The sequence below is a fragment of the Rattus rattus genome, chromosome 14 (genome assembly GCF_011064425.1).
Source record: "Rattus rattus isolate New Zealand chromosome 14, Rrattus_CSIRO_v1, whole genome shotgun sequence".
Taxonomy (NCBI): domain Eukaryota; kingdom Metazoa; phylum Chordata; class Mammalia; order Rodentia; family Muridae; genus Rattus; species Rattus rattus.
Window position 1 is genome coordinate 57,526,879 of NC_046167.1, and position 24,323 is coordinate 57,551,201.

General features: G+C 45.5%; 1 protein-coding gene across 1 annotated transcript in view; it reads left to right on the plus strand.

Moving 5' to 3' along the window:
• The window catches only part of Bmp6 (bone morphogenetic protein 6), a 151,959-nt gene that overhangs the window by 120,643 nt on the left and 6,993 nt on the right, over nt 1-24,323 (plus strand). Inside the window, exons 3-4 of the mRNA XM_032884264.1 lie at nt 16,164-16,312; nt 17,039-17,236. Of these exons, the coding sequence (XP_032740155.1) occupies nt 16,164-16,312; nt 17,039-17,236 (347 nt within the window). The remainder of the gene's footprint in view (nt 1-16,163; nt 16,313-17,038; nt 17,237-24,323) is intronic.

Genomic DNA, 24,323 nt, shown 5'->3' on the forward strand with positions numbered 1-24,323 from the left:
AAGTTGATTTTTCAAATAGTTGTCTTTTCCTAAGCAAGTGAACAGCACGGTACTAGCAAGCATGTTTTATGACCAGCCAGCTCTGATTTATTAGGGTCAACTCTTTCCTGTTATTATTTGGTCCCCAGTTTTGATGATGTGTGAGCGGTTAAATTAATGCACACATTAAAGTTATGGAATAGCACTTACAAGAGATTGCCAGTCGGGTGACTGCAAGGTATATATTCGCGTATTTAATATACATACATGTCTGCTTTGGATAAGCATATATAAACCCTACCATTTGGATACAGGGAATGACAGACTCCTTTTTTTTTCTGTATGTCTGTGTTACCACTCTTTCCTGCAATGCATTCAGAGTGATTTATAGGGGGAAAATAATCTGCAATAAAAAATAATCATGGGTGCTAGAGAGATGGCTCAGTGGTTAAGAGCATTGACTGCTCTTCCAGAGGTCCTGAGTTCAATTCCCAGCAACCACATGGTGGCTCACAACCATCTGTAATGAGATCTGATGCCCTCTTCTGGTGTGTCTGAAGACAGCTACAGTGTACTTATGTATAATAAATAAATTTAAAAAAAATAATCATGGTGCCTCCTAGCAATAAAGAAAAACTTCCCCAGCAACTGTTGGAGCCCAGTAAGGCAGAGAAGTAGTAAGGAAGCATTTAATTCAAATCTGAAGAAACAGAAAGGAAGCCAATGCCTGTGAGTTGTGTCGAGCAGGTGGGTGAGTCTGTTTAGCAAACCACTCAGAACAGAATGCTGGAGGTGGGAGGGACAGACCCACTGTGCCACTTAAGCCACTGATAGTGTCATATTGATCAGAAGGCAGGTGTCAGCATAATCATGGGAGATGAAGAATGCCTAGGAGACACCACACCCTTGGACCCAAAGACATTTCTTTTGTGTGTGTGTGTCTCTGAAACAGTCATAATTTTATTAATATTTATCAACATTCTAAACTGGATGTCCAGTTTATTAATTAATGTCCAATATATTAATGATATAATAATTAATAATTTTAACAATTTTACCTCAAAATTCTTTATTTTTAATCTTTATTAACTTGAGTATTTCTTATCTACATTCGAACTTCGGGCCAACATCCCCTAACCCCTTCCCTCCCCTTCTATAAGGGCTTCCCTCCCCATCCTCCCCCAACAATTATGTTTTAGGTGTTCAGTCTTGGCAGGACCCAGGGCTTCCCCTTCCACTGGTTCTTACTAGGCTATTCATTGCCCTATGAGGTTGGAGTCCATATAGTCCCAAAGACATTTCTGTTCTTTTTTTTTTTTTTTTTTTTTTGGTTGCCATATAGCTCAGGCTAGCCTCGAACTTGCCGTCCTTCAGCCTCTGCCTTTTGAGTCCTGGGATTACCTACAGCATGCCCAGTATCTCCATTGGTTTCAGGTACTTCCAGACTGATATATGGATATATATATGATACTGATATATCTAGATATATGGATCTGTGTGGAGGGCTGCGGCAAGTGTGCCTGCTGAGAGGATAAGGAACAGGAGCTAGCCTCAGGGAAGGGTTGCTTTAGCATTGAAAGCATCCTGGGCACACTCTGGTCTGCCCCAGGGCAACTCTGCTAGAGGGAATCACTATTAGCTTCAAGAGGAAACTGAGAAAGAGTGTGTAGGTGGCTATGGGACTGTAGGAGGGAGCTGAGAGACGAAGAACTGGCTCTCAGGGTATTAGGGCTACTCCTGAGGGAGGAGGGTCCCAGGAAGAGGGCTTAAGGAAGAGATGGACCTCTGAGAAGGAAGAGGAATCTTTAGGAGGGATCTGAGAGCAGGAGCTGCAGGACAGACCAGACAGACAGAGGGAAGGGGGGGAGAAAAGGAAAAGGTTGCAACCAGTTGCAGGTGGGGATGAAGGCAGGACCGCAGCTCTGAGGCTTTGAGGGAAAAGATGGATAGTGTCTTTAAAGATGTGCCCATGCCCACAGGGGCGTAGAGAGGCACCCAGGTAGCTGCATCGGAGTTGAGAGTGAGTGCTCCTCTGGGGACCTTGGGAAGGTGTTGAGGGCTCTAAGAGCCTGGAGAGACACTTTCAGGGTAGACCAGGAGTGTAGCAAGTGGAGGGGGAAGCAGCTTTAGAATCACACTCTAGAATTTAGGGTCAAATCTGGTAGGTGGCAAAAGCCAGCAGAAATAAATGATCCATCCATACCTTAGGAGAGTCGGCTTAGCAGCTTGGTTCAGAGTCCCTGGGATGGGAGCTCATGCATGATACTCATGGGTTTCAGCACCAGATGAATGAAAGAAAAGGAGGGCGTGGCTGCTCCTAGGTGTGGAGGGAGGGGAATGTCTACTGTAGATAAGAGGGAGAGCATGCCCAGAGGCAGGGACATCTGGAAGAGTCCAGAATAAACATGGTCAGACTGAACTGGACCAAGTGGAGAGAGAGAGAGAGAGAGGGAGAGGGAAGGGTGGAGGGAAAGCCAGAGAAGAACCACAGAGCAAAAGTGATGACCTAGGCCAAGAGACGGGTGTAGCCAAAATGGCTGAGCTATATAGGGACAGAGGAGGAGACATTGAGGGAGCCCAGTCTAGTGCCTGGGCTGGAGATTTCCGGGTAAGGGGAGGAGTTTGTCAGCCAGGAGGAAGCTAGAACAGTTAGGGACTGAGGGATGCTGGGAGAGCCTAGCAGTCAACATCAGCTTTGATATAGTAATAGACATTTCAACCATTTGTCTTGGGCTGGAGACCTAACACTAGAAAGACCAGCAGATGCCTGGCACTGGGAACACATCAAGGTGTCAAATACATACACTAAGGCTGTAGATGAGGTCTTAGCTGGTACAGTTAAACAATGAGTAAAATGTAGCCATTGGGGTCTGGTGACAATGGACAGGAATTTCAGAACAAGGAAGTTCCCTGGTATCTTATTTTCCTCTTACAGACAAGTATATCTGATAGCTTTACAATACAGAGATGTCTTGGGAAGCAGAATCTCTCCTTGCTGGATCTTCCTCTTTTGATGTACTGGAGAGAATTGGTATTCGGTGATTCTTTGGCCCTGCCTTAACTATTGCCTTTTCAACCTTTCCAACTGGATAGTCCATTTTACTTCTCTCTGAGAATGACCTAAAGGAACTTGTTGGACTCACATGCTTGTTTGAAATGGGTGTTTTTCCCTCTCCTGCAGAAGTCATACCCAAACTGCTAGGCTGGAAGTATAGCGACTGTGGAATTTTTCAAAAGAATTTTTATTTTAAGGAGAGCACTAGTTGAAGCCTTGTGAGGTTTATACTGAACTCTAGCCAAGGAGGGACAGCTGCTGTGTGCTCAGGATGGTGGTGACATCCTTCCTGGGGGCCAGCAGTGAGTTTAGAAAGCAGAAACCAGAATGGACCCAACCTTGGATGGCTCTCTTGTCAATTTGTCTTCTAGGATGGGAGCATTTTCCAGTTGGATGTGTTTAATTTGTGTGCATAGTACTAAGAAATTTGGGAGGCATTCGTGCTTTTGAAGGGCTCCAGGTTGGCTGGGGAAGGTTTTCTTATCTGTGGGCCAGGAGCCCAGCCCTCCCGCTACTTCCAAATGTTCTTACAGAGGCCTCCAGACTTAGCTGCAGGGCTCCTTCTGTAGAAGGTTTGACCTCCCCATCTGTACCATCTTGGGGTGTCTTGGCTGAACACGCTTTTCTGAGCATAGAGGAAACTTATTTATCTAATCTGTGCCGAAGTGCAATTTGTAGCATTTGCTGTGTTCACTTAATTTAACAAATGTTTGTGTTACGAAAATAGTTGGCCGACTTGAAGGAGGGACATTGCGATTCTAAATGCTAAGTCTCAACTTCAGCTGAAGGGCCAGGGAGATGGTGTATTGAAGCTTCTGATATAAAAAGCAGTCAGGAGAGCTGAGTGGGAGGTTACAAAAGCCTGCAAGAAGGCAAATACTGGCTATAGAACTGTGTTTCTGTGACCTGTAAGTACTTCAGAACAGGTAAGTTTACAACAACAATTGGCTCCTTGAATAGAGGGTACTTACTAGAGAAACATACTACTTGTGCCAAAGCCAGAGAAGGAGTCTTGAGATGGATAATCATGGTCTATAAGTCAAGGAAAGACCGGAAGCAACCTATAGTCTACAGTGAGAGCAGCTTGATTACAACTAAGTCCAAGGCATACAGGACACCCTTTGTATGTTCCTTCTTTTAAGATTTCCTCAGCACCAGGCTAGCAAGATGGTTCCCCTGGCAAAGGTGCTTACCACACAGGCCTGTTGACCTCAGGTCAGTCCTCAGGACCCACATAAAGGTGGACAGAGAGAACATCTCCACCAAGATGTTTCTTATCACTACACACATGTCATGGTACACATAGGCGCTATGCACATAGATGTGCATATCCTGTGTAGCTGTGTGCACATCTACACACGAGTGGCAATGAAATTGAAAAATTACTCGCCAATTTTGTGAACGCTTATATTTTAAGATGATTGGATATACGTCAGCATATATGGAACACTGGCCCAGCCTGTGTAGAACACTGGTTCCATCCCCAGGACCTAAAAAGGAGAGTGAGTACTGGGAGGGAAGAGTGAGTCTGGGAGAAGTTTGGGAGAGACGTGGGGTATTAATATGACCAAAGACATGGAATGTGTCTGGGTTACTGTCCTATTGCTGTGAAGAGATGCCATGACCAAGACAATGCCTGAAAAGAAAGCATTTAATTGGGGTTCACTTACAGTTTCAGAGGTCAGTCCATTATCATCATGGTGGGGCAAAGTGTGGGCTGAGCTTACATCCTGATCTGCAGGCAGCAGGCAGAAAGAGGCAGACACTGTCTGTCAAAGCTCACCCGAGTTGATAGACTTCCTCCAACAAGGCCACACCTCCTAATCCTTCTAATCTGTCTCAAACAGTTCAGCTAACTGGGGATTAATCATTCAAAACCTATGAGCCTATGAGGGCCATTCTCATTCAAATCACCACATTCTACTTGTATGAAACTCTCGATTAATAAAATATGTTTAAAATAAGAACAAGTTTTGGCACTGTAAACCAATTCGTCCTTACAGCAATGCCTTCCCTTCATATTCTCTCATTAGGATTTTTCCCCCATACCATCAAATAGTTGAGGCAATCTTCACATTTGAGAGAATAAAGCATGGCACGTTTGAATTTTGTCAAGGCTAATATTGCTGAAACGATTGTTTGCGGTATTTCCTCAAAGTCACTCTGATGACACGGAGGCACCCCGAAACTAGGATAAGCAAGAAGTGCCCAGAAGAGGTCAGAACCCCCTTATGATATGCCCCATACCTCCATCTTCTGAGCTCAGATGCAGGCATCACAAGGATGCTCCAATCTGTTCCCACTGGTGATAGAGTGGGTCTGTTAGAATCCAGGCCTTCCTACAGAAAACCTTTCCATACTTCAGTCCCTCTCTTGACCAACCGTCACCCATCAGTCTGTTTTGTAGAGTTGGCAAGAGATGGAGAAGAAAGAGTAGGATAGATTTGTGTGTGATCCTCTGCACTCCTGAACTTCTGTGTGATGTGCACAGTAGCTGTTGTCACGCTTGGACTGCACCTCAGGCTGCTCTGGAGTCCCCTACCCTCCCATACCCGTGCAGAATAGCAAAAGGGTACCATGTTGCTTTCCACACACACCATGCCTTATTTCTAGCATATCTGTATTAGTTACTTTTCTCCTGATGGTGCCAAGTTTAGCTCTGAGAGGAGCTTAGGGAAGAAGGGATTCATTTTACCCTACACATTCATGGCCAGGGAGGCATGGCGGCTTAATCTGTGGTAGGAGTTGGGGCACAGACCATTACATTTTCATACATGGGGAAGCAAAGGGAGACTGTGAGGGGAAACAGGGCCAGGCTAAAACCCTCTTAAAGGTTCCCCGGCCTCCCAAAACACCAGGAGCAGCTAGAGTCCAACTATTCAAACAGCATTCAAACCATCATAGCATTGTTGGATAAATCAGGCAATTTTGAGGTCTATAAAGAATGTCGTTTTTGTCTACAGTTCTTATTCAGTAAATTTTGTGTTCCTGAAAGTCCAAGAGATTCTTGTGAGAGCCAGTCAGACATTACAACAGAGTTTGCTTTCTGAGGTGTGGCTGTTCCGTGCGTGAGTTAGTCATCTTGCCCCTGTTGGATCTCGAATTTCATGTCCTCCCTGCCTGACAAAAATGTATTGTTTGGCAGTGTCAGCCTATTCTCTTCATGCATGATCCCCTTCCTCCACTGCGTTCTACCATGCAGGTTTCGTGGGAAGACATTTAAAGTGAGAATTAGCAAACTTAAAATGCATTTTTTTCTGGTACATATAGCATCGAAGTGTATGTGTATGTGTAAGAGAGAGAAGGAGAGGGAGGGAAGGAGGAGGAGTGTGTGATATATAAGTGTGTAGATAGAGAAGGTTGAGTTCAGAACAGAGAACAGCAGTGTCCCCTGCCCCCACCTCCACTTTATTTCTTTGAGGCAGGGTCTCTCCCAGAGATCACAATTCCAACAACATTCAAACAATGTTCAAAGCTAATATCCAGCAAGTCCCATAAACTCTCCTATCTTCACCATACACAGCTCTGGGGTTAAGGAGATGTGTGTGACCGTGCTCAGTGTGTGTGACCGTGCTCAGCGTGTTACCCAAGTATTGCGGTTCTCATTCACCTATCTCATGGGTTCGCACCACAGCATTGAGTCATCTCTCCAATCCTGGCATTAAAATGTTCAATTCTAATGGTAAATATTAGTGTGTGTGGGGTGTGTGTATGTGTGTTGATTGACTTGTGCTCCCATCTAGAACTGCAATTGATTTTTGTGTATTGATCTTGTATCCAGAAACTTGACAATTTATGTTAACACTAATCCTTTCTGTTCAGACTTTTGAAATATTTATGAGTATAATCGAATCAACTGTAAATATCACTTTTTTACAATTCATTTCGTTCTTCCTTCCTTCCCTTCCTTCTTTCCTTCCTTCTTTCCTCTCTCTCTCTCTCTCTCTCTCTCTCTCTCTCTCTCTCTCTCTCTCTCTTCTTTCTTTCTTTCTTTCTTTGAATTTTACTGGCTAGGAAGTCCAATGTACTTTTGAAATCTACTTACACACTAATCTTTGGGAGTGAGTGAGAGATTTACTATTTTACCATTAAAGATGGTTGTTATAAATATTTCTATAGAAATTTCAAACAACTAAGTAGACTGAAGAAATTATCCTCTAAACTTTCTAAGAGTCTTTTTTTTTTAAGATTAGGAATTGATGTTACATTTTATATTTTTTTCTGATTTCATCAGATTATGTGGTCTTTAATCCTTTATATGTATCACTACATTAAATGTTCAAATATTGCTATTTTAGACCCTGGAAAAAGGTCCATTTGTGGCTTCTTACCATTCTGTAAGCTTGGATTCAGAAACTAGGTCTGGATCTGGTGTTTGGATCATCTCTGGGTCTATTTACGTTGTCTCTTTAGTTCCTTGATTGTTTTCTGCATTTGATTTTATTTCCTGACTTGCCTGACAACTTTTTGTTTATTAAATTTCGTGTATAATTTAATAAAAGCAGCTATAGACATTGTCGCTTCCTTGCTGACGGAATTGAACATTCTTCTGGAAGTCAGAGGCAGTGCAAGCAGACCACTTTATCCTTTTGTCCTAGATGAGGTGGGGCTTCCGGGTCTGCTAAGGCTCATCTGTTTCTGGTTTCCCCTCCTCTTGCAGCTCAGCCCCCTGGAGGTTTCAGCTGAGACCAGGATGCTTAGCAGAGGCCCTCATCCTTGGTGGGCTCTGAACTCTCATTTTAACTCCCCCAGCATTGTGAACCTGCCAGAAAATCCTTCTATTTCTCTGAAGCTTCTAAACAGCTTCTTTCTGCTTGTTTTCTCAACTTCCTATCCCGTGTATACACAGCTTAATGCTTGGCAAATATCTCAAATGAAAATATTGGTGTTCATGGCAGCCAGGACTTGAAGAAGAAAATTGAACCCAAACCTCTGTGAGATCACGTCTACGTGTTCACTTCTAGGCAGGCTGCTTCCATTGAGACCTTCCTCTTTCCTGCCCTAGATACCTTCAACCCATCATCACTATCACCATCACCATCACCACCATCATCATCATTACCACCATCATCATCATTACCACCATCACATCATCATCATCATTACCACCATCACATCTTCATCATCACCACCACCATCACCACCACCACCATCACATCATCATCATCATCATTACCACCATCACATCATCATCATCACTCTCATTTTTGTCCTTAGCTGGTGATAGTATGTTAGCTTCTGCTTTCTGCTTTGGTGTGGTGGTTGCAGAAATTCACAAATGTTCTGAAATGAGCATCAGCAAACACCTCACTCACCTCAGGGCCCTGACCCACTCTGGGGTCTAGAGTTTGACCGCTCATGTGTTTCCTGGCTTCCCACTTAAATATGCTTTCAAACAGGCGAGTCTGTCAACACATTCCTTTTGGGTTTTTTGTTTTGTTTTGTGTTGTGTTGTGTTTTTTGTTTGTTTTGGGTTGGGGGTGGGGTGTTAGTTAACACTTCATAACCAGAAGTATGGGGACCAGCATCTTACTAGCATTTGAATTGGGAAGTCTCTCAATGGATTTCCCCCAAATACTGATGCATATATTATTAATCAAACAGATCTATAACGACACCCCATTACAGTAGCTGGCTCAGCTGCAGGACCCAGAACAGGCATTTCTTTAGAACAGTATTACTCACGGATAGAAAGTGCTGCTGTGAAATGCTATTGGGTTTTCAGAGAAGATAAAACTCAACCATTTCAGACACGGGAGACAATTTCTTTTCTAAAAAGGGCAAATTTGAGAAAACCAGGATGAGAAGTCATTTTTGTTGCTTCAGGAGAAGAAAACCTTTTATCCTGGTCCCTAGCCACACCATGTTCTCTTTTCTGCATGGCTTTCATAGCTGAGTGTGGGCCTCAGGCTAGCAGTAAACCTTTTGGTATTGGTCCTTTTCCATTTGAGAAGGGGGCTGTGAAATGCATCCAGGAAGCTCACTAAGTCTTCCCTGTTAAATCTATGCCCTTTCTACCCCGAAGGCTCCCTATCTGAAGCAGGAAACCAAAGCCCAAGCTTGAGTAGTCACCAAGCCTAGCTCCATATACCATTGTCTGATTGTAAAGCACAGTGTGGAATTAAAGTTATAAAAATGTCATCTATACCCAGGAGAATGCGGAGGTGTTCCACCTTGGAGGAAAGCCATGGTGCGTGGTAGGAGAAGACAGCAAGCCCTTGGGTACTGGTTACACACGCAGATTGATGAGATAGGAAGGTTTATGTTTCTGTACTCGGCGCCTTATGTATTATTCATTACTAGAAGCTGATTGCTTTTGATTGCATGCTTCCCCATACATGTGGATTGGCAGGCTACATTAGCGGTCAGGATATTTTATGAAGCATCTTCCCCCCCAACCCCAAACCAAATTAGCAGTAATTTAACTGTTTCATTTCCCTACATTGGACGGAGATGTAGAAATGTAGGATCGGAGAATTAAAATAGGTAAGATTTAGGTGTGTTCTTATTCAAAAGGTATGGGGTTCTTCACTCTCTTTGTCACCAGGGCAGGCTGGAAAAGACGCTAGGACATGGAATCATTGTTTTGTTCAGTAGCTAAAGCAGACAGGTTGAAAAGCCCTGGCTGTATATAAAGTAATCAGTTCCCTTTATATCTCTATCTGTTCTCTCAAACACTAAGCTTTGGACTTGTTCTTTCTGTGACTCTGCTTATCGGCCTAACTTGATAACTAGTTCAGAATACAACCAAACATTAGCTCCTAGCCCAGCCTCCATCTGACTTCCCCTGAGACATCTTGAGAGCAGATAGCCTCCAAACTTAAGTCTACTGGTCAAGGCAAAGGGAGAACCAAAGTCTTTAAAGAGAGGTGCTATGCTTTGAACCCGTCCTCATAGAGTGTTCCCCCAGACCAGTAGTGTCTGCATCTTTCTCCAGCCTGTCAAATATACACCTGCTCAGACCCCACCTTGGCTTATGAAGCACAAAGCTCGGCAGTTGAGGGGTCATAGTCTGATCGATTCCGACTTCACTGGAGGTTGCAGGGAAGAGAGTTAGGAGCATGCGCTATTGGCTGCTTGACCTTGAGGACCAAGGTGCTTACACAGTATAGGCAAACCTGTGCTGGAGCTGGCCATACTCCTCTGTTAGGGTGCCGAGGAGGAGCAGAAGCTCTTGGAGCAGGCATGGGGAAAACACTGCTAATACTTTGTCTTCTGACAGCAAAGTGGTTTGTACTGGATAAATCTGGAAGGGTGCCTGTGGTATTTACAGCATCTTGGAATATGATAGTCACTGAGGGAAAAACCTAGCACAATCAAGTGCTAGAAGGTCAATTATAACAACCAATTTATGTAGTTATTGGTCACTGCTACTCAAACCCATGTGTATACTTGCCTGCGTGCCTGTATGTGCACTGTGTGTGTGTATGTATGTGTGTGTGTGTGTGTGTATGCATGTCCATGTGCACACATGTAGCAGTGCATTCTGATTTGTAGTATTCTATTTTCGAATTTACAATTCCTTTTCTAGTGGCACAAATATAAATATGGACCTTATACAAAGTTGAGTGTCAAATATTCTCCCCTTTTGTTTTGTTTTTACTTTTAGTCTCTTCAAAAGCTAGATTCTTCTTGTTGAGTTGAATTTACCAGCATTTGAATTTTGTTTTGTATCTTAAGTAACCACTGAATCCAGACCTTACACAGCAAAGGAATGTATTGCAAATCTGTTTATTTCAAATGAATAAATTCTACTTCATCAAGAACATTCCTTTTCTAATAAAATGGGTTATGATAAACACAAGTTTCTGACAGGGTACCGGATATTGGCTATAGTCTATCAGGAGAATGGATATTCAGGAGCCTCCTGTCCCTCTCTGGAACAAGTGAAGGAAAAGCCTGCCTTGTTTTACCCAATGAAGTAGTACTAACCTGGAAGGTACCTTGGTAGCAGAGTCACAGTATGGGGACAGCTATGCCCACAAACTGGAACATTCCAGGTCTTAGGAAGGAATGTATATGTGAGTTGAGTCTGCCATGCCAGAAAGAAAGGCCAAATAACCCAGGCGGGGTAACTGTGGTGAGACAGGGAGCCTTCATTTACGGCAAATCTCAGCCCAGGCCATCTCATCTCAACTCTGCCAGAGTATGATTAAGAGGATCAGATGCATCCTGTTTGGTTTGGTGGACTCTTATTTTTCCTGTACTTGGGTTGGAACCCTTGTACATGTTGGACAAGTACTCCAGCACTGAGCAAGAGGCCTAGATCTACTCAAGGGAGGCCACACTTTCCAGAGGGGTCAGTAGACAAAGATATGAGTCACTGAAGAAATGAATGAGTGTGAGTTGGAGCAGAACCATATGTGTGAGTTCCTAGATCCTTAATTCCTAGAGTTTAATTCCTTTGTAAAGTTCCTTGCACTAATTGTGTAAAATACGTCCATTTTGTCTCACTATAATAAAATACCTGAGCCTGGTATCTTACAGAGAACAATGATTTCTTAGTCCACAGTTCGGGAGAATGGGCAGTCTGAGATCAGGGAGCCATAGCTTATAGGGACCCTCTCCTGTATCATCCTGGGATTGAAATTAAGAAAGGAAAAAGAGTGCACCCATGAAGAGAGAGAAGGGGAACCTTATCCTCTGATCAGGAACCTTCGCTGGTGACAAGGATACCTAGCATCCATTCATTTGGGGAGAGCCCTTGCAATGTAATCACACCCTGAAGACCCATCTCAGCACTGCTGCACTGGGGAATAAGTTCCAAGCCTGGGACTTTGTGGAGGGGACATCTTCAGACTTTATAGGTGTTTGTGACACTGTCACACCAATCACACAGTGTTCTCTTAAATGGGAGGAATAGGAAAAAATCAGGAAGGTCTTGGGGTTCCACCACAATTTGCCATACCAGGTGCCTTTCTGCATGCATCCTTCAGTCACCCTGACCTGGTATGGAAGGCCACTCATGTCTTCTAACCCCGTGGCTGCCCCATTTTCTATATGAAGCCAACTCACTGTGTCTTGAGTCTTTAAACACACTGGGTCTTGACCTCTTACTTATTTGAGCATTTGCTCGGTATTTTCAGCCTGTACTGTGAACAATTTTAGACTTCGCTTTTTATAGCTGGGAACAGAGGCCATGAAGAATGAGCCTCTGGCACCCAAGCCAAGAATCACTGGCAAGGAGTTCCTCATAATGGAACATTCCAGATGAGCTTCTTGACACAGGACACTCGCATATGTGGCCATCTCTATCAATGAACTTTGGTCAAAGCCTACAATCAAACCATTCCAATCAATGGTTTTCAGTTTCAGTTTACCTGAAGTCTCCATTTGCCATAGCGTCTTCTGTGGAGATGCAGAAGGTGGAGTGTGGGCATCTGTGTGGGAGGTAGACGGTAACTCTGGTGTCAGTTCTTACTATCTACTTTGAGACAGTAGGTCTTATGTGGTGCCTTTTTTACATCAGGGTGGCAGATATTTGGAGACCAACCTGGTCTACATAGTGAGAGCCAGGCCAGCCAAAGGTATGCAGTAAAGCGTGCGTACACACACACACATACACACACACACACACACACACACACACACACACACACAGAGAGAGAGAGAGAGAGAGAGAGAGATACAGAGAGAGAGACATAGAGAGACAGACATACAGAGAGAGAGAGAGAGAAGTGGAGAGAGACAGAGACAGAGAGAGACAGAGAGACAGAGAGACAGACACAGAGAGACAGAGAGAGAGAGACAGAGAGACAGAGAGAGAGAGAGAGAGAGAGAGAGAGAGAGAGAGAGAGAGAGAGAGAGAGAGAGAGAGGGTGAGAGGGAGAGAGAGACATAGAGAGACAGACATACAGAGAGAGAGAGAGAGAGGTGGAGAGAGACAGAGACAGAGAGAGACAGACACATACACAGAGACAGAGAGAGAGACAGAGACAGACACACACACACACACACACAGAGAGAGAGAGAGAGAGGAAGAGAGGGAGAGAGAGAGAGAGAGAGAGAGAGAGAGAGAGAGAGAGAGAGAGAAAGAGAGAGAGAGAGCAGCCTCTGGTACAGTGGCCTGTGGAACTATGTGTATATGTATGCATGTATATTTCTTTTTTTTTTTTTCTTTTTTTCAGAACTGAGGACTGAACCCAGGGCCTTCCCCATGCTTTTGCTAAGGCAAGATGCTCTACCACTGAGTCCAAAATCCCCAACCCCTGCATGAGGCAAAAAGTGATATCTTCTTTAAGTTTTATCTCATTTAACCCTGTTACATAAGTCTCTCTGTGTTATTACTTCTTGTTATCCTTTGAATATGAACAAGACAGTCTGGTGTGTTACACACTTGGCCTCTAACTGGCTGTAGCATTTTCGAGGTCTAAGGCCTAGCTAGAGGCTAGCTGGGGCTATATTGTCCTTTTCCTCCCTCCCTTCCTCTCCCCTATTTCCTTCCCTCTGTACCCTTATCCCCCCTTCCTTCACCTCCGTTTCAAAGAGACTTCCTCACAGTAAATAGCTCTTCCCCATGCTTTTGTAATCAGGATGTTCTACCTACACCCATGGGTCCAAGCAACCGTGGATTCGTCTCTGAACCCACGAGGCAAAAGTGATCCTTCCTTCTTTAAGTTGTGTCTGTCAAGCACTTTTGTCACAGCCACGAGGAAGGGAATCACTGCTGTCCCTTGGAGCAGGACCTGGGCATCTTAAAGCCAAGATTTCCCTCTCTGATCTTGAACCAGATCAAGTGCTGTTGGTCTGCACTTGCTTAGCCAGTGTCACAAGCATTGACAACGGCCACGGCCTTCATTATAGTGAGCAATGGGTACCACAGAAACAACCACACATTCTGGGTACCCAAGATAACGGCAGTAGTTATCGACAGAAACTCATGGCCATGAGCCATTGTCATGGTCAGGGTTTCTATTCCTGCGATGGATGAATCACCATGGGCAAAGCAGCTTTAGGAGGAAAGAGTTTATTGGGCTACACGTCCATAACCTTGTGCGTCCCTGAAGGAAGTCAGGAAAGGAACTCCACAGGGCAGGAACCTGGTGGCAGGAGCTGAGGCAGAGGCCACGGAGGAGTGCTGCTTTCTGGCTTGCTCCTCCTGGCTAACTCAGCTGCTTTCTTAAAGAACTCAGGGCTAGCAGCCCAGGAGAGGCCCCACCTACAATGGGCTGGACCCTCCTTCCTGAATCACTAATTAAGAAAATGTCCTTCAGGCTTGACTACAACGAGATTTTTATGCAGACATTTTCCCAGTTGACTTCCCCTCCTCTGATGACTAGTCTCTGTCAAGTTGACATATAGCTAGCCAGTACAATGGTGTAAATGTAATTTCTTCCACATTGTAGTAATTAATCTTTCTTACCAGCTTTTTTTTTTTTTTTTTACAATTGCCCCAGATTCTACTTGCTTCCAGATCCACATGTTTGCTTTCCTCATTCACTCATCCCTTCTCTCCCCATTCTCGTTCTTCGTCTCCATTGTAGACAATGGTTTTTAGTGCTGGGGTTACAGGTGGGCACCAGCCTGCTCAGGTCCCCATCCTTTCTTATGAACCCCTCTTTACAAACAGAAGCATAAGTCCATTCCAACTCGGCCTGCCAGCCTTGTCACACCCACCCTGTGTCTGCCTGCGTCCTATTGCACGTCCTTAGATACTAGATTGCTTGATTCCCTCTGGATCTTGGTTCTGGGGAGTGCCAGCCACAGTCTTAGATGACTACATCCTCAGCCTGCATCCGTACGGGGCTGTTTTTCCCCCAGAGCTGTTTGTACCGTCTGTGTTATTTCTGGATGAGGGTCTTCTATGACCTTGCAGTGTGGACTTGATGTCCTTCTGCATCTTAACTTCAAAGCATTGGACTCCCAGTCCCCTCTTGCTGTTTTCCGTGAACATCCCTCATCTCTGGGCTCAAAGCTGTTGCCCCAGTCACAGCGGGGGTAGTCTGTCCACAGGGAACGTGACACATCCACGCAGGGGAGAGCTTTAAGGAGGACAAGCTCAAGTCCACCCCTGCAGACTGCCAAGCAGCTGAGTAAACTGCCTGTCACTCTACGTACTGTTTACACTTGAAAACAGTGACAGTAGAGTTCCCTGCTAACGCCGAGCTGCCTTGGAAGCAGGAAAAAAAGTGTATTTCCCACGAAAGAAATCTCAGACTCTGAACTCAGATGCTGCATGGCCCTCAGAAGATGCTGTTGAATGAGGAATGAACTTTTCTCACCATCGCGAGTTGTCTTTGGAAATCATCTCAAAAGATTGTCCGTAGGGAAAGCTTTTTGACTTGGAGTTGAGCCCCTCTCTTTGTCCACTGACTAGATTTTCCTACTTGCTTAGCTTTCATCCTGATTACATGATCCGGCCCCATAGCCTCATGTCTGAGACTCAGTTTCCCAGCTGAGGATGGAAATAGCTGTACTCCAGCAGTGATGATTATCATAGCAGTGAGTAAAGCAAGGTAGAGGAGAGCGCTTTGTAAATGGACACTATTAGAATCTGATGCTTATTTTAAACCAGTGGAGGCTGCGTAAATTTCATGAAACTGAGAAATGCTTTCCACGGTGGGGGGTACTTTGCACACATAGAATGAGATATCTTGGAAATGGTTGCTAAGTCTAAATGTAAAATTTGTTCTTGATTCATATATATCTTATACATATAACCTGATGGTATCTACAGAGATTTGATGCCAGAGACACCTAATTTTTTATATATCATTTGGATCCTGATTTAATCTAGTCTTATACCTGCCTTCTATGTTTCGGGGCTCACTAGCCATAATTATGCTCTTAGCCAATAAAAAGCACCATGAGTAAAACAATGCAGTAATAAAAATGAACGAAGTATCCAGAGAAATGAAATAATGTTTACAATTTACCTTAATTCCAAGAAAGATTTGGTGTAGGAGGCAGGAGGTGTTGGTGAATTTATGAAGCCTCCTGAGAGCTCACGGTCTGTGTCTTTGCTAATTATGCCGTGTTTGTGCCCTCTACGGTGCCATCCAGGCAGAGCTGGGGCTGGTCACCAGATGGGCACGGTCTGACCTCAGCGTTCTTTCTTGACAAGACACAGGAGGAATGAGCCTCGGGACAGCAGGTGATTCGCTGCGCCATTTTTCTTCCTTTCCTGCAGAGACTCTGACCTATTTTTGTTGGACACCCGGGTGGTGTGGGCCTCCGAAGAAGGCTGGCTGGAATTCGACATCACAGCAACTAGCAATCTGTGGGTGGTGACACCGCAGCACAACATGGGACTCCAGCTGAGTGTGGTGACTCGGGATGGTGAGTCGAGATTTGCGCCCTGCCAGCCTCTGCCACACAGACCTTTTCCTTCATTTCCTCTGTGGCAGTTACGGTGCTACCATTGTGTTTTAACCAGCCCTTGATTCCAGGGTGACCTTATTTACTCTTCCCTCATAACCATACCGAAAAGCAAAACTTTTCTCCTGGCCAGGACTTGGAAGCAGGCTCAGGCCATATCTCCCACAAGAATAACAATGGAAGTAGAGCTTCCCCTGGCTGAGCCAGATGGGAGATCCTGAGGGGGAGACCGGAAGGTTGGGTGCATACCGTCCAGTGATGGGGCACGTGCTTAGCAAGAGGCTCTGGGTTCTACCCAGCATCAAAGGACGAGGAGGAAAATGAGGGTTGTTAGGATCTGACTGTCCAGTGATTTTGCCAAGGGACCTGTAAGGAAACTTCCCCTAGTGACGGGCTCCCTGTTCCTGGGCCTGCTGCACAATTGGGAAATAAAGTCAGAAAGAAAGTGCAAATACAGATGGATAGGAGGACCGGAAACCAGAACACTCCTCGGGGGTGATCCTGTACGTTGGGAGGCACATTTTGAGTACAGGGAGCCAGCCAGGGTGGGAGGATGCATGGAGCCCTGTTCACACTTGCCACTCTTTACTCCTTTACCCGGAAGACTAGAAAGAGTCGCCGCGTCATGTAGCTTTGAGAGTAAGGTTCCGTGGAGTAAAGAGGGGTGGGCTTTGGTTTGCATTAAAGGACTCCACGTCAACCCCCGTGCGGCGGGCCTGGTGGGCAGAGACGGCCCTTACGACAAGCAGCCCTTCATGGTGGCCTTCTTCAAGGTGAGCGAGGTCCACGTGCGCACCACCAGGTCAGCCTCCAGTCGGCGTCGACAGCAGAGTCGCAATCGGTCCACCCAGTCGCAGGACGTGTCCCGGGGCTCCAGTGCTTCAGGTGGGTGTGGACGGGGCCTTGGTTCCCATCACGACAAAGGTACCTCTGGCTCCAGATGCTGAACTGCTTCTGCTCAGCAAATACCAGTGGCTAGTGGGGGGAGGGGGAGGAGCTAGGAATGGTGGCGATGCCCAGTCGTAGATACCTGTATGGGATCCCAGGACCCCTCAGCATAGCGCTCTGGGGATGTAGACATCTCATTCCCACCTCTTGGTTCAGACAAGCATCCTTCTGTTTGATGAGATTTCTACAGTCCTTTTGTTTTCTTCCCATAAAATCATGGAAACGCCCCAATTATTTTAATTTTTGGATTTATTTTATTCGTGAATGCATTGCCTGTATGTGTGTGTGTGTGTGCCACATGCATACCTGGTGCCCATGGAGGTCAGAAGATGTGCCCAGTCTTCAGGGGTAGTTATAGATGTTTGTGAGCCACCATGTAGATGGCTAGGAACCAAACCCAGGTCCCATGTGTATGGCCAGAGAAGTTTCAGAAGTTTCTTGGGGATAATAAGACCTATGTCTAATGACAGAATTAATTTATATTCCCTGTTCTCCTTACAAACCTATAACTATATGTTAGTTTTATATAGTATTTTTGCTGCACTTTGGTTTGACCAACAACCATCAACTGAGGTCTAAGTTCTGGTGCATTTCAGATTTTTGGGCTCAACTTGCATGAAGTGGTGTACTATTGGGTACTATAGACTTGTTGTATTTACCAGATAGCTGGAGCCTCTAACATGGATTTTATTGGCCCATTTAACTGGGTTTCTCGCTCCAACTTGGTTAGACTATTGGGAACAGATGGTTCTAGATAGTTCTGTTTCCTGCATTTCTCACGGGTAGAATCCTCACAACGATTGTCAATGTCCATTAAGGTTATCCAGAGTCTCAGAGAGACCTGGGCAACCTCATTTTCAAATATAGAGTTCTCTCCCTTGCTGACTTGAGCTGGAAGCCAGGCCTTGATGCTCATTGGACTGGCTCACACCACGTGACCAGCTCTGATCCTCTTGCTACAGGAAGTGCTCTGATCGGCCAAGCCCAGGTAGGGTATTCAGATCCATGTGGACGAGCAAGTCGGGAGGGCAAAGAGAGGAAACGGCCCCCACTGTCTGAGGGTTAATTCCGACTTTCGGACGTCTTCTCTAGAACCGGGAGGAGTAGGGAGTGGAGGCTCCCGGAAGCAAGTCCATAGCTGTTATGTGACACTGAGTTCGAGTGCCAATATTCATTCCTCCCGGTGGTGCAAGGGCTCCTGAGTCCTGTTTTCCTGGCGTTACTCAACAGCCCAGAAAACAAGTGCGACCTTGACTATCTGCTGTGAGATGCTCTGCCAGAATTTTCTCTTTCTTGCGACTTTGTGAGTTTGGAGAAACCTACCTGGTGGATCTGAGCTTCAGTCACGCACCCCTCCCCGCCTCTGTATTGTGAGGGTATGGAATACCTCACAGATTGTTCTGGTTTGATGAGATGCAGCCTCCCGGCACACTTTCGAAGGTTACCTCCTTAAACCCACGTGGAGGAAGTAGTTGCTTAGAGCACGTTGCTGCAATCCCAAGGATGTAAAATAATTTCTAGAGGCTGTGCTTAGTTTTTGAGGCGGCTCATTACGACTGTCATTTTGGGGACCCGGGAAGAATGGATTTAGCTTCTCCAAGCACCCCACGTGTCTGGGAAGAAGTGTCTGCTAAGTTTCGGGCTGCGATTTACTAAGCCTCCTCTTACGTCAGTAACTTGGATGTGACACTTGAGTAGCCATTACCCAGTGTGATATGACATTTTGCTTCTCCTTGTCATGGTATTTCTTGGAAGCACCGCACAGCATGGGTGTTCCTGTATTTACCACCAAAACCAGTCAGGATTGAGGCTTTAAAAAAAATAAATAATAAAATAATAAAAATAAATAAATAAAAACTAGAAAGGACAGCCTGCTTTGGTTTATTCCCCTGGGAGGCAGTCTGTTGAATTAAATTAATAGCCTGCATTCCCCTCAGGGGCCTGATGGTGAAGTCAGCCAGCGGGGTAGACTGCATTTGGGAACTGTGGCCAGTTTGATTCCTCGGACCTCAGACTGCAAAGGCTTCACTTGCACTGTTGATTACTTTTTAAAATTATAATTTCACTTGATTGATTCAACACTCACCCTGCCCACCCAATATATAGACCCAGTTATTTTTAATTAAGAAAACATGTTGTCCATGATTTGGGCTTTTTGCAAGGTCATCCAATTACTGTTTTCCAAGTCTCTTTCAACATTTTCTTTCAGTCTGATGAGTTAAAATTAATTACGGATATTAAAGTGGCCTAATTCGTAATGAGGTCCAAGGGCCCCTGCTGTCTCTTGGTCTCCTCACTCCACCTCCTGAACCAGTCCTAGTTTCTTTGTTCCTTCAGTAGCCAGGGCAAAGGAATCCGTGCCAAATCCCTCTGGCCTCACATATTTAAAACCCCCAAGAAGGCATTGAGATGAAGAGGCTTCTCGTCTTCTCAGAACCTCCAGTGAGATCAGAGGCCACTCGCGTGCAGCCCCTCGAAGCTCTGCTTTGTGCTCTTGGCTTTCTTCTGTAATGGAAGTGGACAAGCAGAGGGCCAGATTTCTACCCACGAAAGCATTCTAAGGCTAGAAATGCAGTTCAGTGTAGAGTACCCACCTAGCATGGACAAAGTCCTGGTTTTGATGGCATAAACGAGCTATGGTGGCACATGCCCATAATCATAATCCTAGTACTTGGGAGGTAGAGACAGGAGGATCAGTTCAGGGTCATCCTTGTTTACATAGAGAGTTAGAGGCCAGGACTCGAGGATACAGTTTAAAACTTTGTCTCGAAGTAAATAACCTAAAACCCCCCAAAACCAACTAATTTGCAAACCACAGGAAAACTAAGAAAGAAAAGCAGGGAGTTTTTTTTTTTTTTTTTTTTTTTCAGAAATATGGCCTGTGCTTAGAGAGTAGACATGCCTCTCTCTAGGTTTTCCTTCCAGGCTCCTGAAGTGGCCAGGGACTCCAGGGTCTTTGCGAGCTTGGTCATCCTCAGAAAAGGTGCCACCAGGAGTGTGAGTCCAGCCTTCCTAAGTCTTTTGGGAGATTGGAGGAAGAGATCGCTATTCTTTGGTTGTCCATTTCTTCCATAGTATACTCCTTGGGCATTGATACTTCTTCCCGAAGGGGCCCAGCCTAGGAGAAGCCCACCATCTTGCACCTGAGTAAAGACGTTAGCATCATTCATCAAATCACCTGTCACCAGAATGAAACACGACAAGGATCTATTTTAGGAATTGGGCTGTAGATTCCTGAGACAGCCAGACCCACCTATCACAAGCAAGTAGCCAAAGCTCACCCGCTGCCTCCTGGTCCCCGAGGCCCACCCCACTCTGCTCTGACATCTGATCTGACTTCAGACTGGATTCTGCAGGCACGTGCACCAGATAGTGGGTTTGGGGGGCCAGTCTCCCTTCATGGTGTCTACAGATCCTTGCTTCTCTCCTGCCCTCCTCTCCACGGGAGTGGTGGACGTTGGCTGAGTCGCACTTCTCCCACAGGCTTGTACAGCCTCGGGACGCGTCTTTATTGTTTTTACACCTGTTGGACAGTGCTGGGCTGGGCTGCTCTATGGAGCCCTGGGGGGGCTTCTCATGAATCTGGTGCTTGTTTTCCAGGCCCCGTTCTTGCCAGTCTAGTGTATTCTGAGCCCCCTACCCCAGGTCCTCCAGCTATAGTCCTCGGCCTCTGCTGGCTGCCATTCTCCTCTTTGATAATGTTTCTCTTGGCCTTTGCTGTTTTGTCTTGTGGGGGCCTGCGATACCGCTTGGCCAATCAATCCATTGTGAGGTCCAGGAACGGGTGGCCTTGACAGATGATTTCCTTTGGCAATTCTAGGTTCTGCTCCGGTTACTTTTTTGGGATCCCGCATGACACATCTGGGGAGGAGAGGGCCATTTGTGCCATTTCAAGTCAGCTCGAGAGTCTGATGCTGGGCCTGTGAACTGGCCTTTGTTTTATCAGACAACCAATGGTGTTATTACTATCGCTTATTTAATTTTTTTAAATTTTTTTTGTAAGGAAGAGGGTTTTGTTTGTTTGTTTTTGTTTGTTTTGTTTTGTTTTGTTTTTGGTGGTACTCTGCTTTGAAACCAGGACTTTGTGCTAGTTAGGTAACTGCTTTACCCCTGAACTATATCCCTGTCTTCACTATACCAGCTGATGTGTAATTGTGGTTGTCTCTTGAACCTGCTGTTTCTGCCTATGAAATAGCACAATGCCCTCAGGACTCAGAGCATCCTTCGGGATGAGTCTGTAATCGTTCTATTGTTGCCTGGGAGTAAATTCTTCTTCTATCTCTTTCCCACCCACCTGAACATACATCTCTTAAGACCTCTTGGGGAGGCGTGGGTTCCCAATAGTTCCATGTGCTGTTAATAGTTCTTCTCTCCAGCCCTTCACGTTTCCCACTAGGATCCATTTGTATGCTTTGAGCACAAGAGAGGTAACCAGAACACGCGTGTTTTAGAAAACATGTCTTTAGTTCATTATAACGTTCGATCTCATGCTGTAGCGTTCAGGGACCTTCAGTCACCGATCAAGGGTTGCAACTCGCAGTGTTCCTGGTACTTCATCTCTGGCTGCCATGGATATGAAGTTGAGATGCCAAAGTTGAGGGGGTCAACCTACCATGAACATCGTGGTTTATTAGATGTTTCAGAAGAAGGCCGTGGCCTGGGTCTGAAAATATCAGTTTTTTATTTCTGAAAGGAGATAGGGAGTTGACTTTGTCATTTCGAGCTTCAGTTAAAGTTCTAGAACCTCAGATAGAACTTCTTCTAGACGCCTCGGCTTTGAAAGAGCCTTGTTCAGAGTGTGTTAAATGGAACCAGTTCTTAATCTTTTATACATACGAAGGACTGGGTGTGGGCTAGTGCCTCGAAAGCTGGAATCAAAACCTACCTGTATCACGCTGGCTTTTCCTGTGAGATTGCTTTGGGATAAGAGTGGTCGGGATGCAACAGAGAAACAAGTTCCTTCAGCCTCCTCCCAGGTCTTCCTTGTGGGTTGGTCCAGACCAAGCATCCCCAATCCTAAAATTCAAAAGGCAAACACTTGGTCTGAAACCATCTGAGCATCCTGTCAGCACTAAAAAAAAAAAAAAAAAAAAAAAAAAAAAAAACCTTTCGAATTTGGGGTATTCTGTATCAAAGAAGTTCAACTTAGGAAAAGTAAATGCAAGTATTCCAAAATCTGGGGGATCCCTCAAAATCGGAAACACTTTCAGTCTGGCCCCAAACATTTTGATTCTGAACCTTAATAGAGCAGAACAAGTGGGTATAAAATGCCAGGTAACTCAGGGTTACCAACCACCGGGAGGGTCTGGGAGTCAGGGAATCCTTCAATCTAGGAGGTGACAGAAAGGAAGTTCTGTGACACTCAGGGAGTCTCAGTGTTTATGGGAAACCTTGTCTGTCTATAAGGTATGCAGCTAAAAGCAGATGAAAGTCATGTATTAAGTGGCGAGTATGTAACCTCAAAATCCTAGAACTATCTGTGGCCTTCCTATGGCCTCTAATACTGATATACTGATATAGTACTCGTATAAACAAAATGTAGACAGAAAGTCAAGCCCTTCTGGGGCCTGGTAAGAGGCTCCTGAAACCAGAACTCTGAACCCCAGAGGGTCGCCTGCACTTGGCCTAATGTGGCAACAGAAAGAGCTGGCACCTCCTGCATCTACCTCATGTTGTTCTTCAGGCAGGGCGAGTGGGAGCAGGAGACTTGTTTCTTCTTTTGGTAAGATAGGGCTTAGAAGGCCAGAGATAAGGCAAGGGCAGCTAGGCCTCTGAAAAGAGGTGCTACCTTAGCTGCTACTGCTTTGCTTTTGCCCTTGACATTTGAAGAGAAGGGGGAGTAAGTGGAGGTATGCCTTCTGCCAAAGAGGAGGAAGAGGACATGAATATGAGAGAGAGAGAGAGAGAGAGAGACAGAGAGAGAGACAGAGAGAGAGACAGAGAGACAGAGACACAGACAGAGACAGAGACAGAGACAGACAGAGACAGGCAGACAGACACACACACACACAGAGAAAGAGCGAGAGAGACAGAGAGACAGAGACAGACAGAGACAGACAGAGACAGGCAGACACACAGACAGAGAGAGACAGACAGACAGAGAAAGACAGACACAGAGAGAGACAGAGACAGGCAGACACAGACACAGAGAGAGACAGACAGAGAGAGAGAGAGACAGAGACAGACAGAGACAGGCAGACAGAGACAGAGAGAGACAGAGACAGAGACAGACACACACAGACAGAGACAGAGAGACAGAGACAGAGAGAGACAGAGACAGGCAGACACAGACACAGAGAGAGAGAGACAGACAGAGACAGACAGACACAGAGAGAGAGAGAGAGGCAGAGACATAGACAGACAGAGAGACAGACAGAGACAGAGACAGGCAGACACACAGAGAGAGAGACAGAGAGACAGAGACAGACAGACACTTGGGTCATCAGGTTTGGCATCAAGTACCTTTACCTGCCAGGCCTTCTCACTGCCCCTGCCCTCCTGTCTTGAAGCAGAGAACCATTTTGGGATGGTTAAGAGCCAGATTTTGCTTGCTGCGTTAAGCGTATAGCAGCCAGATATTCTTAAAGGTGTGTTTTGACACTGGTACTAGGTGTTCATGGCTGCGTGTCCCAAAGATGCCTGGGCATCTTTGGCTCTATTTGGAGCTGTGGCATTCCTGCCTCTCATCCTCCAAGGCAGCTCTCCATGGCTCTCCTGTGCTCAGAGCTACCTGGGCAGCATTGGTTCCTCCTGATGGTTCTGAGCTGGGGCCTGGAAGGAGCCGTCACACCCTCTCAGTGGCAGTGCTGGTGATCCCCCAGGTTTGTGTACAGGACACCCAGGAGTCTGACACTGTGTCCATGGGCCCTGTTGCTAGCCTGGGGGCTATAGCGGTTCCCTGTTTTCATGGTTTTGTTTTTGCCTCTGACTTTCTCCTTTCTCTGCCCAACTTGGACAAAACTATGGTTTGGTTTTTTTGGTTTTTGGTTTTTTTTTTTTTCTTTTCTCCCATTTAAATGCATAT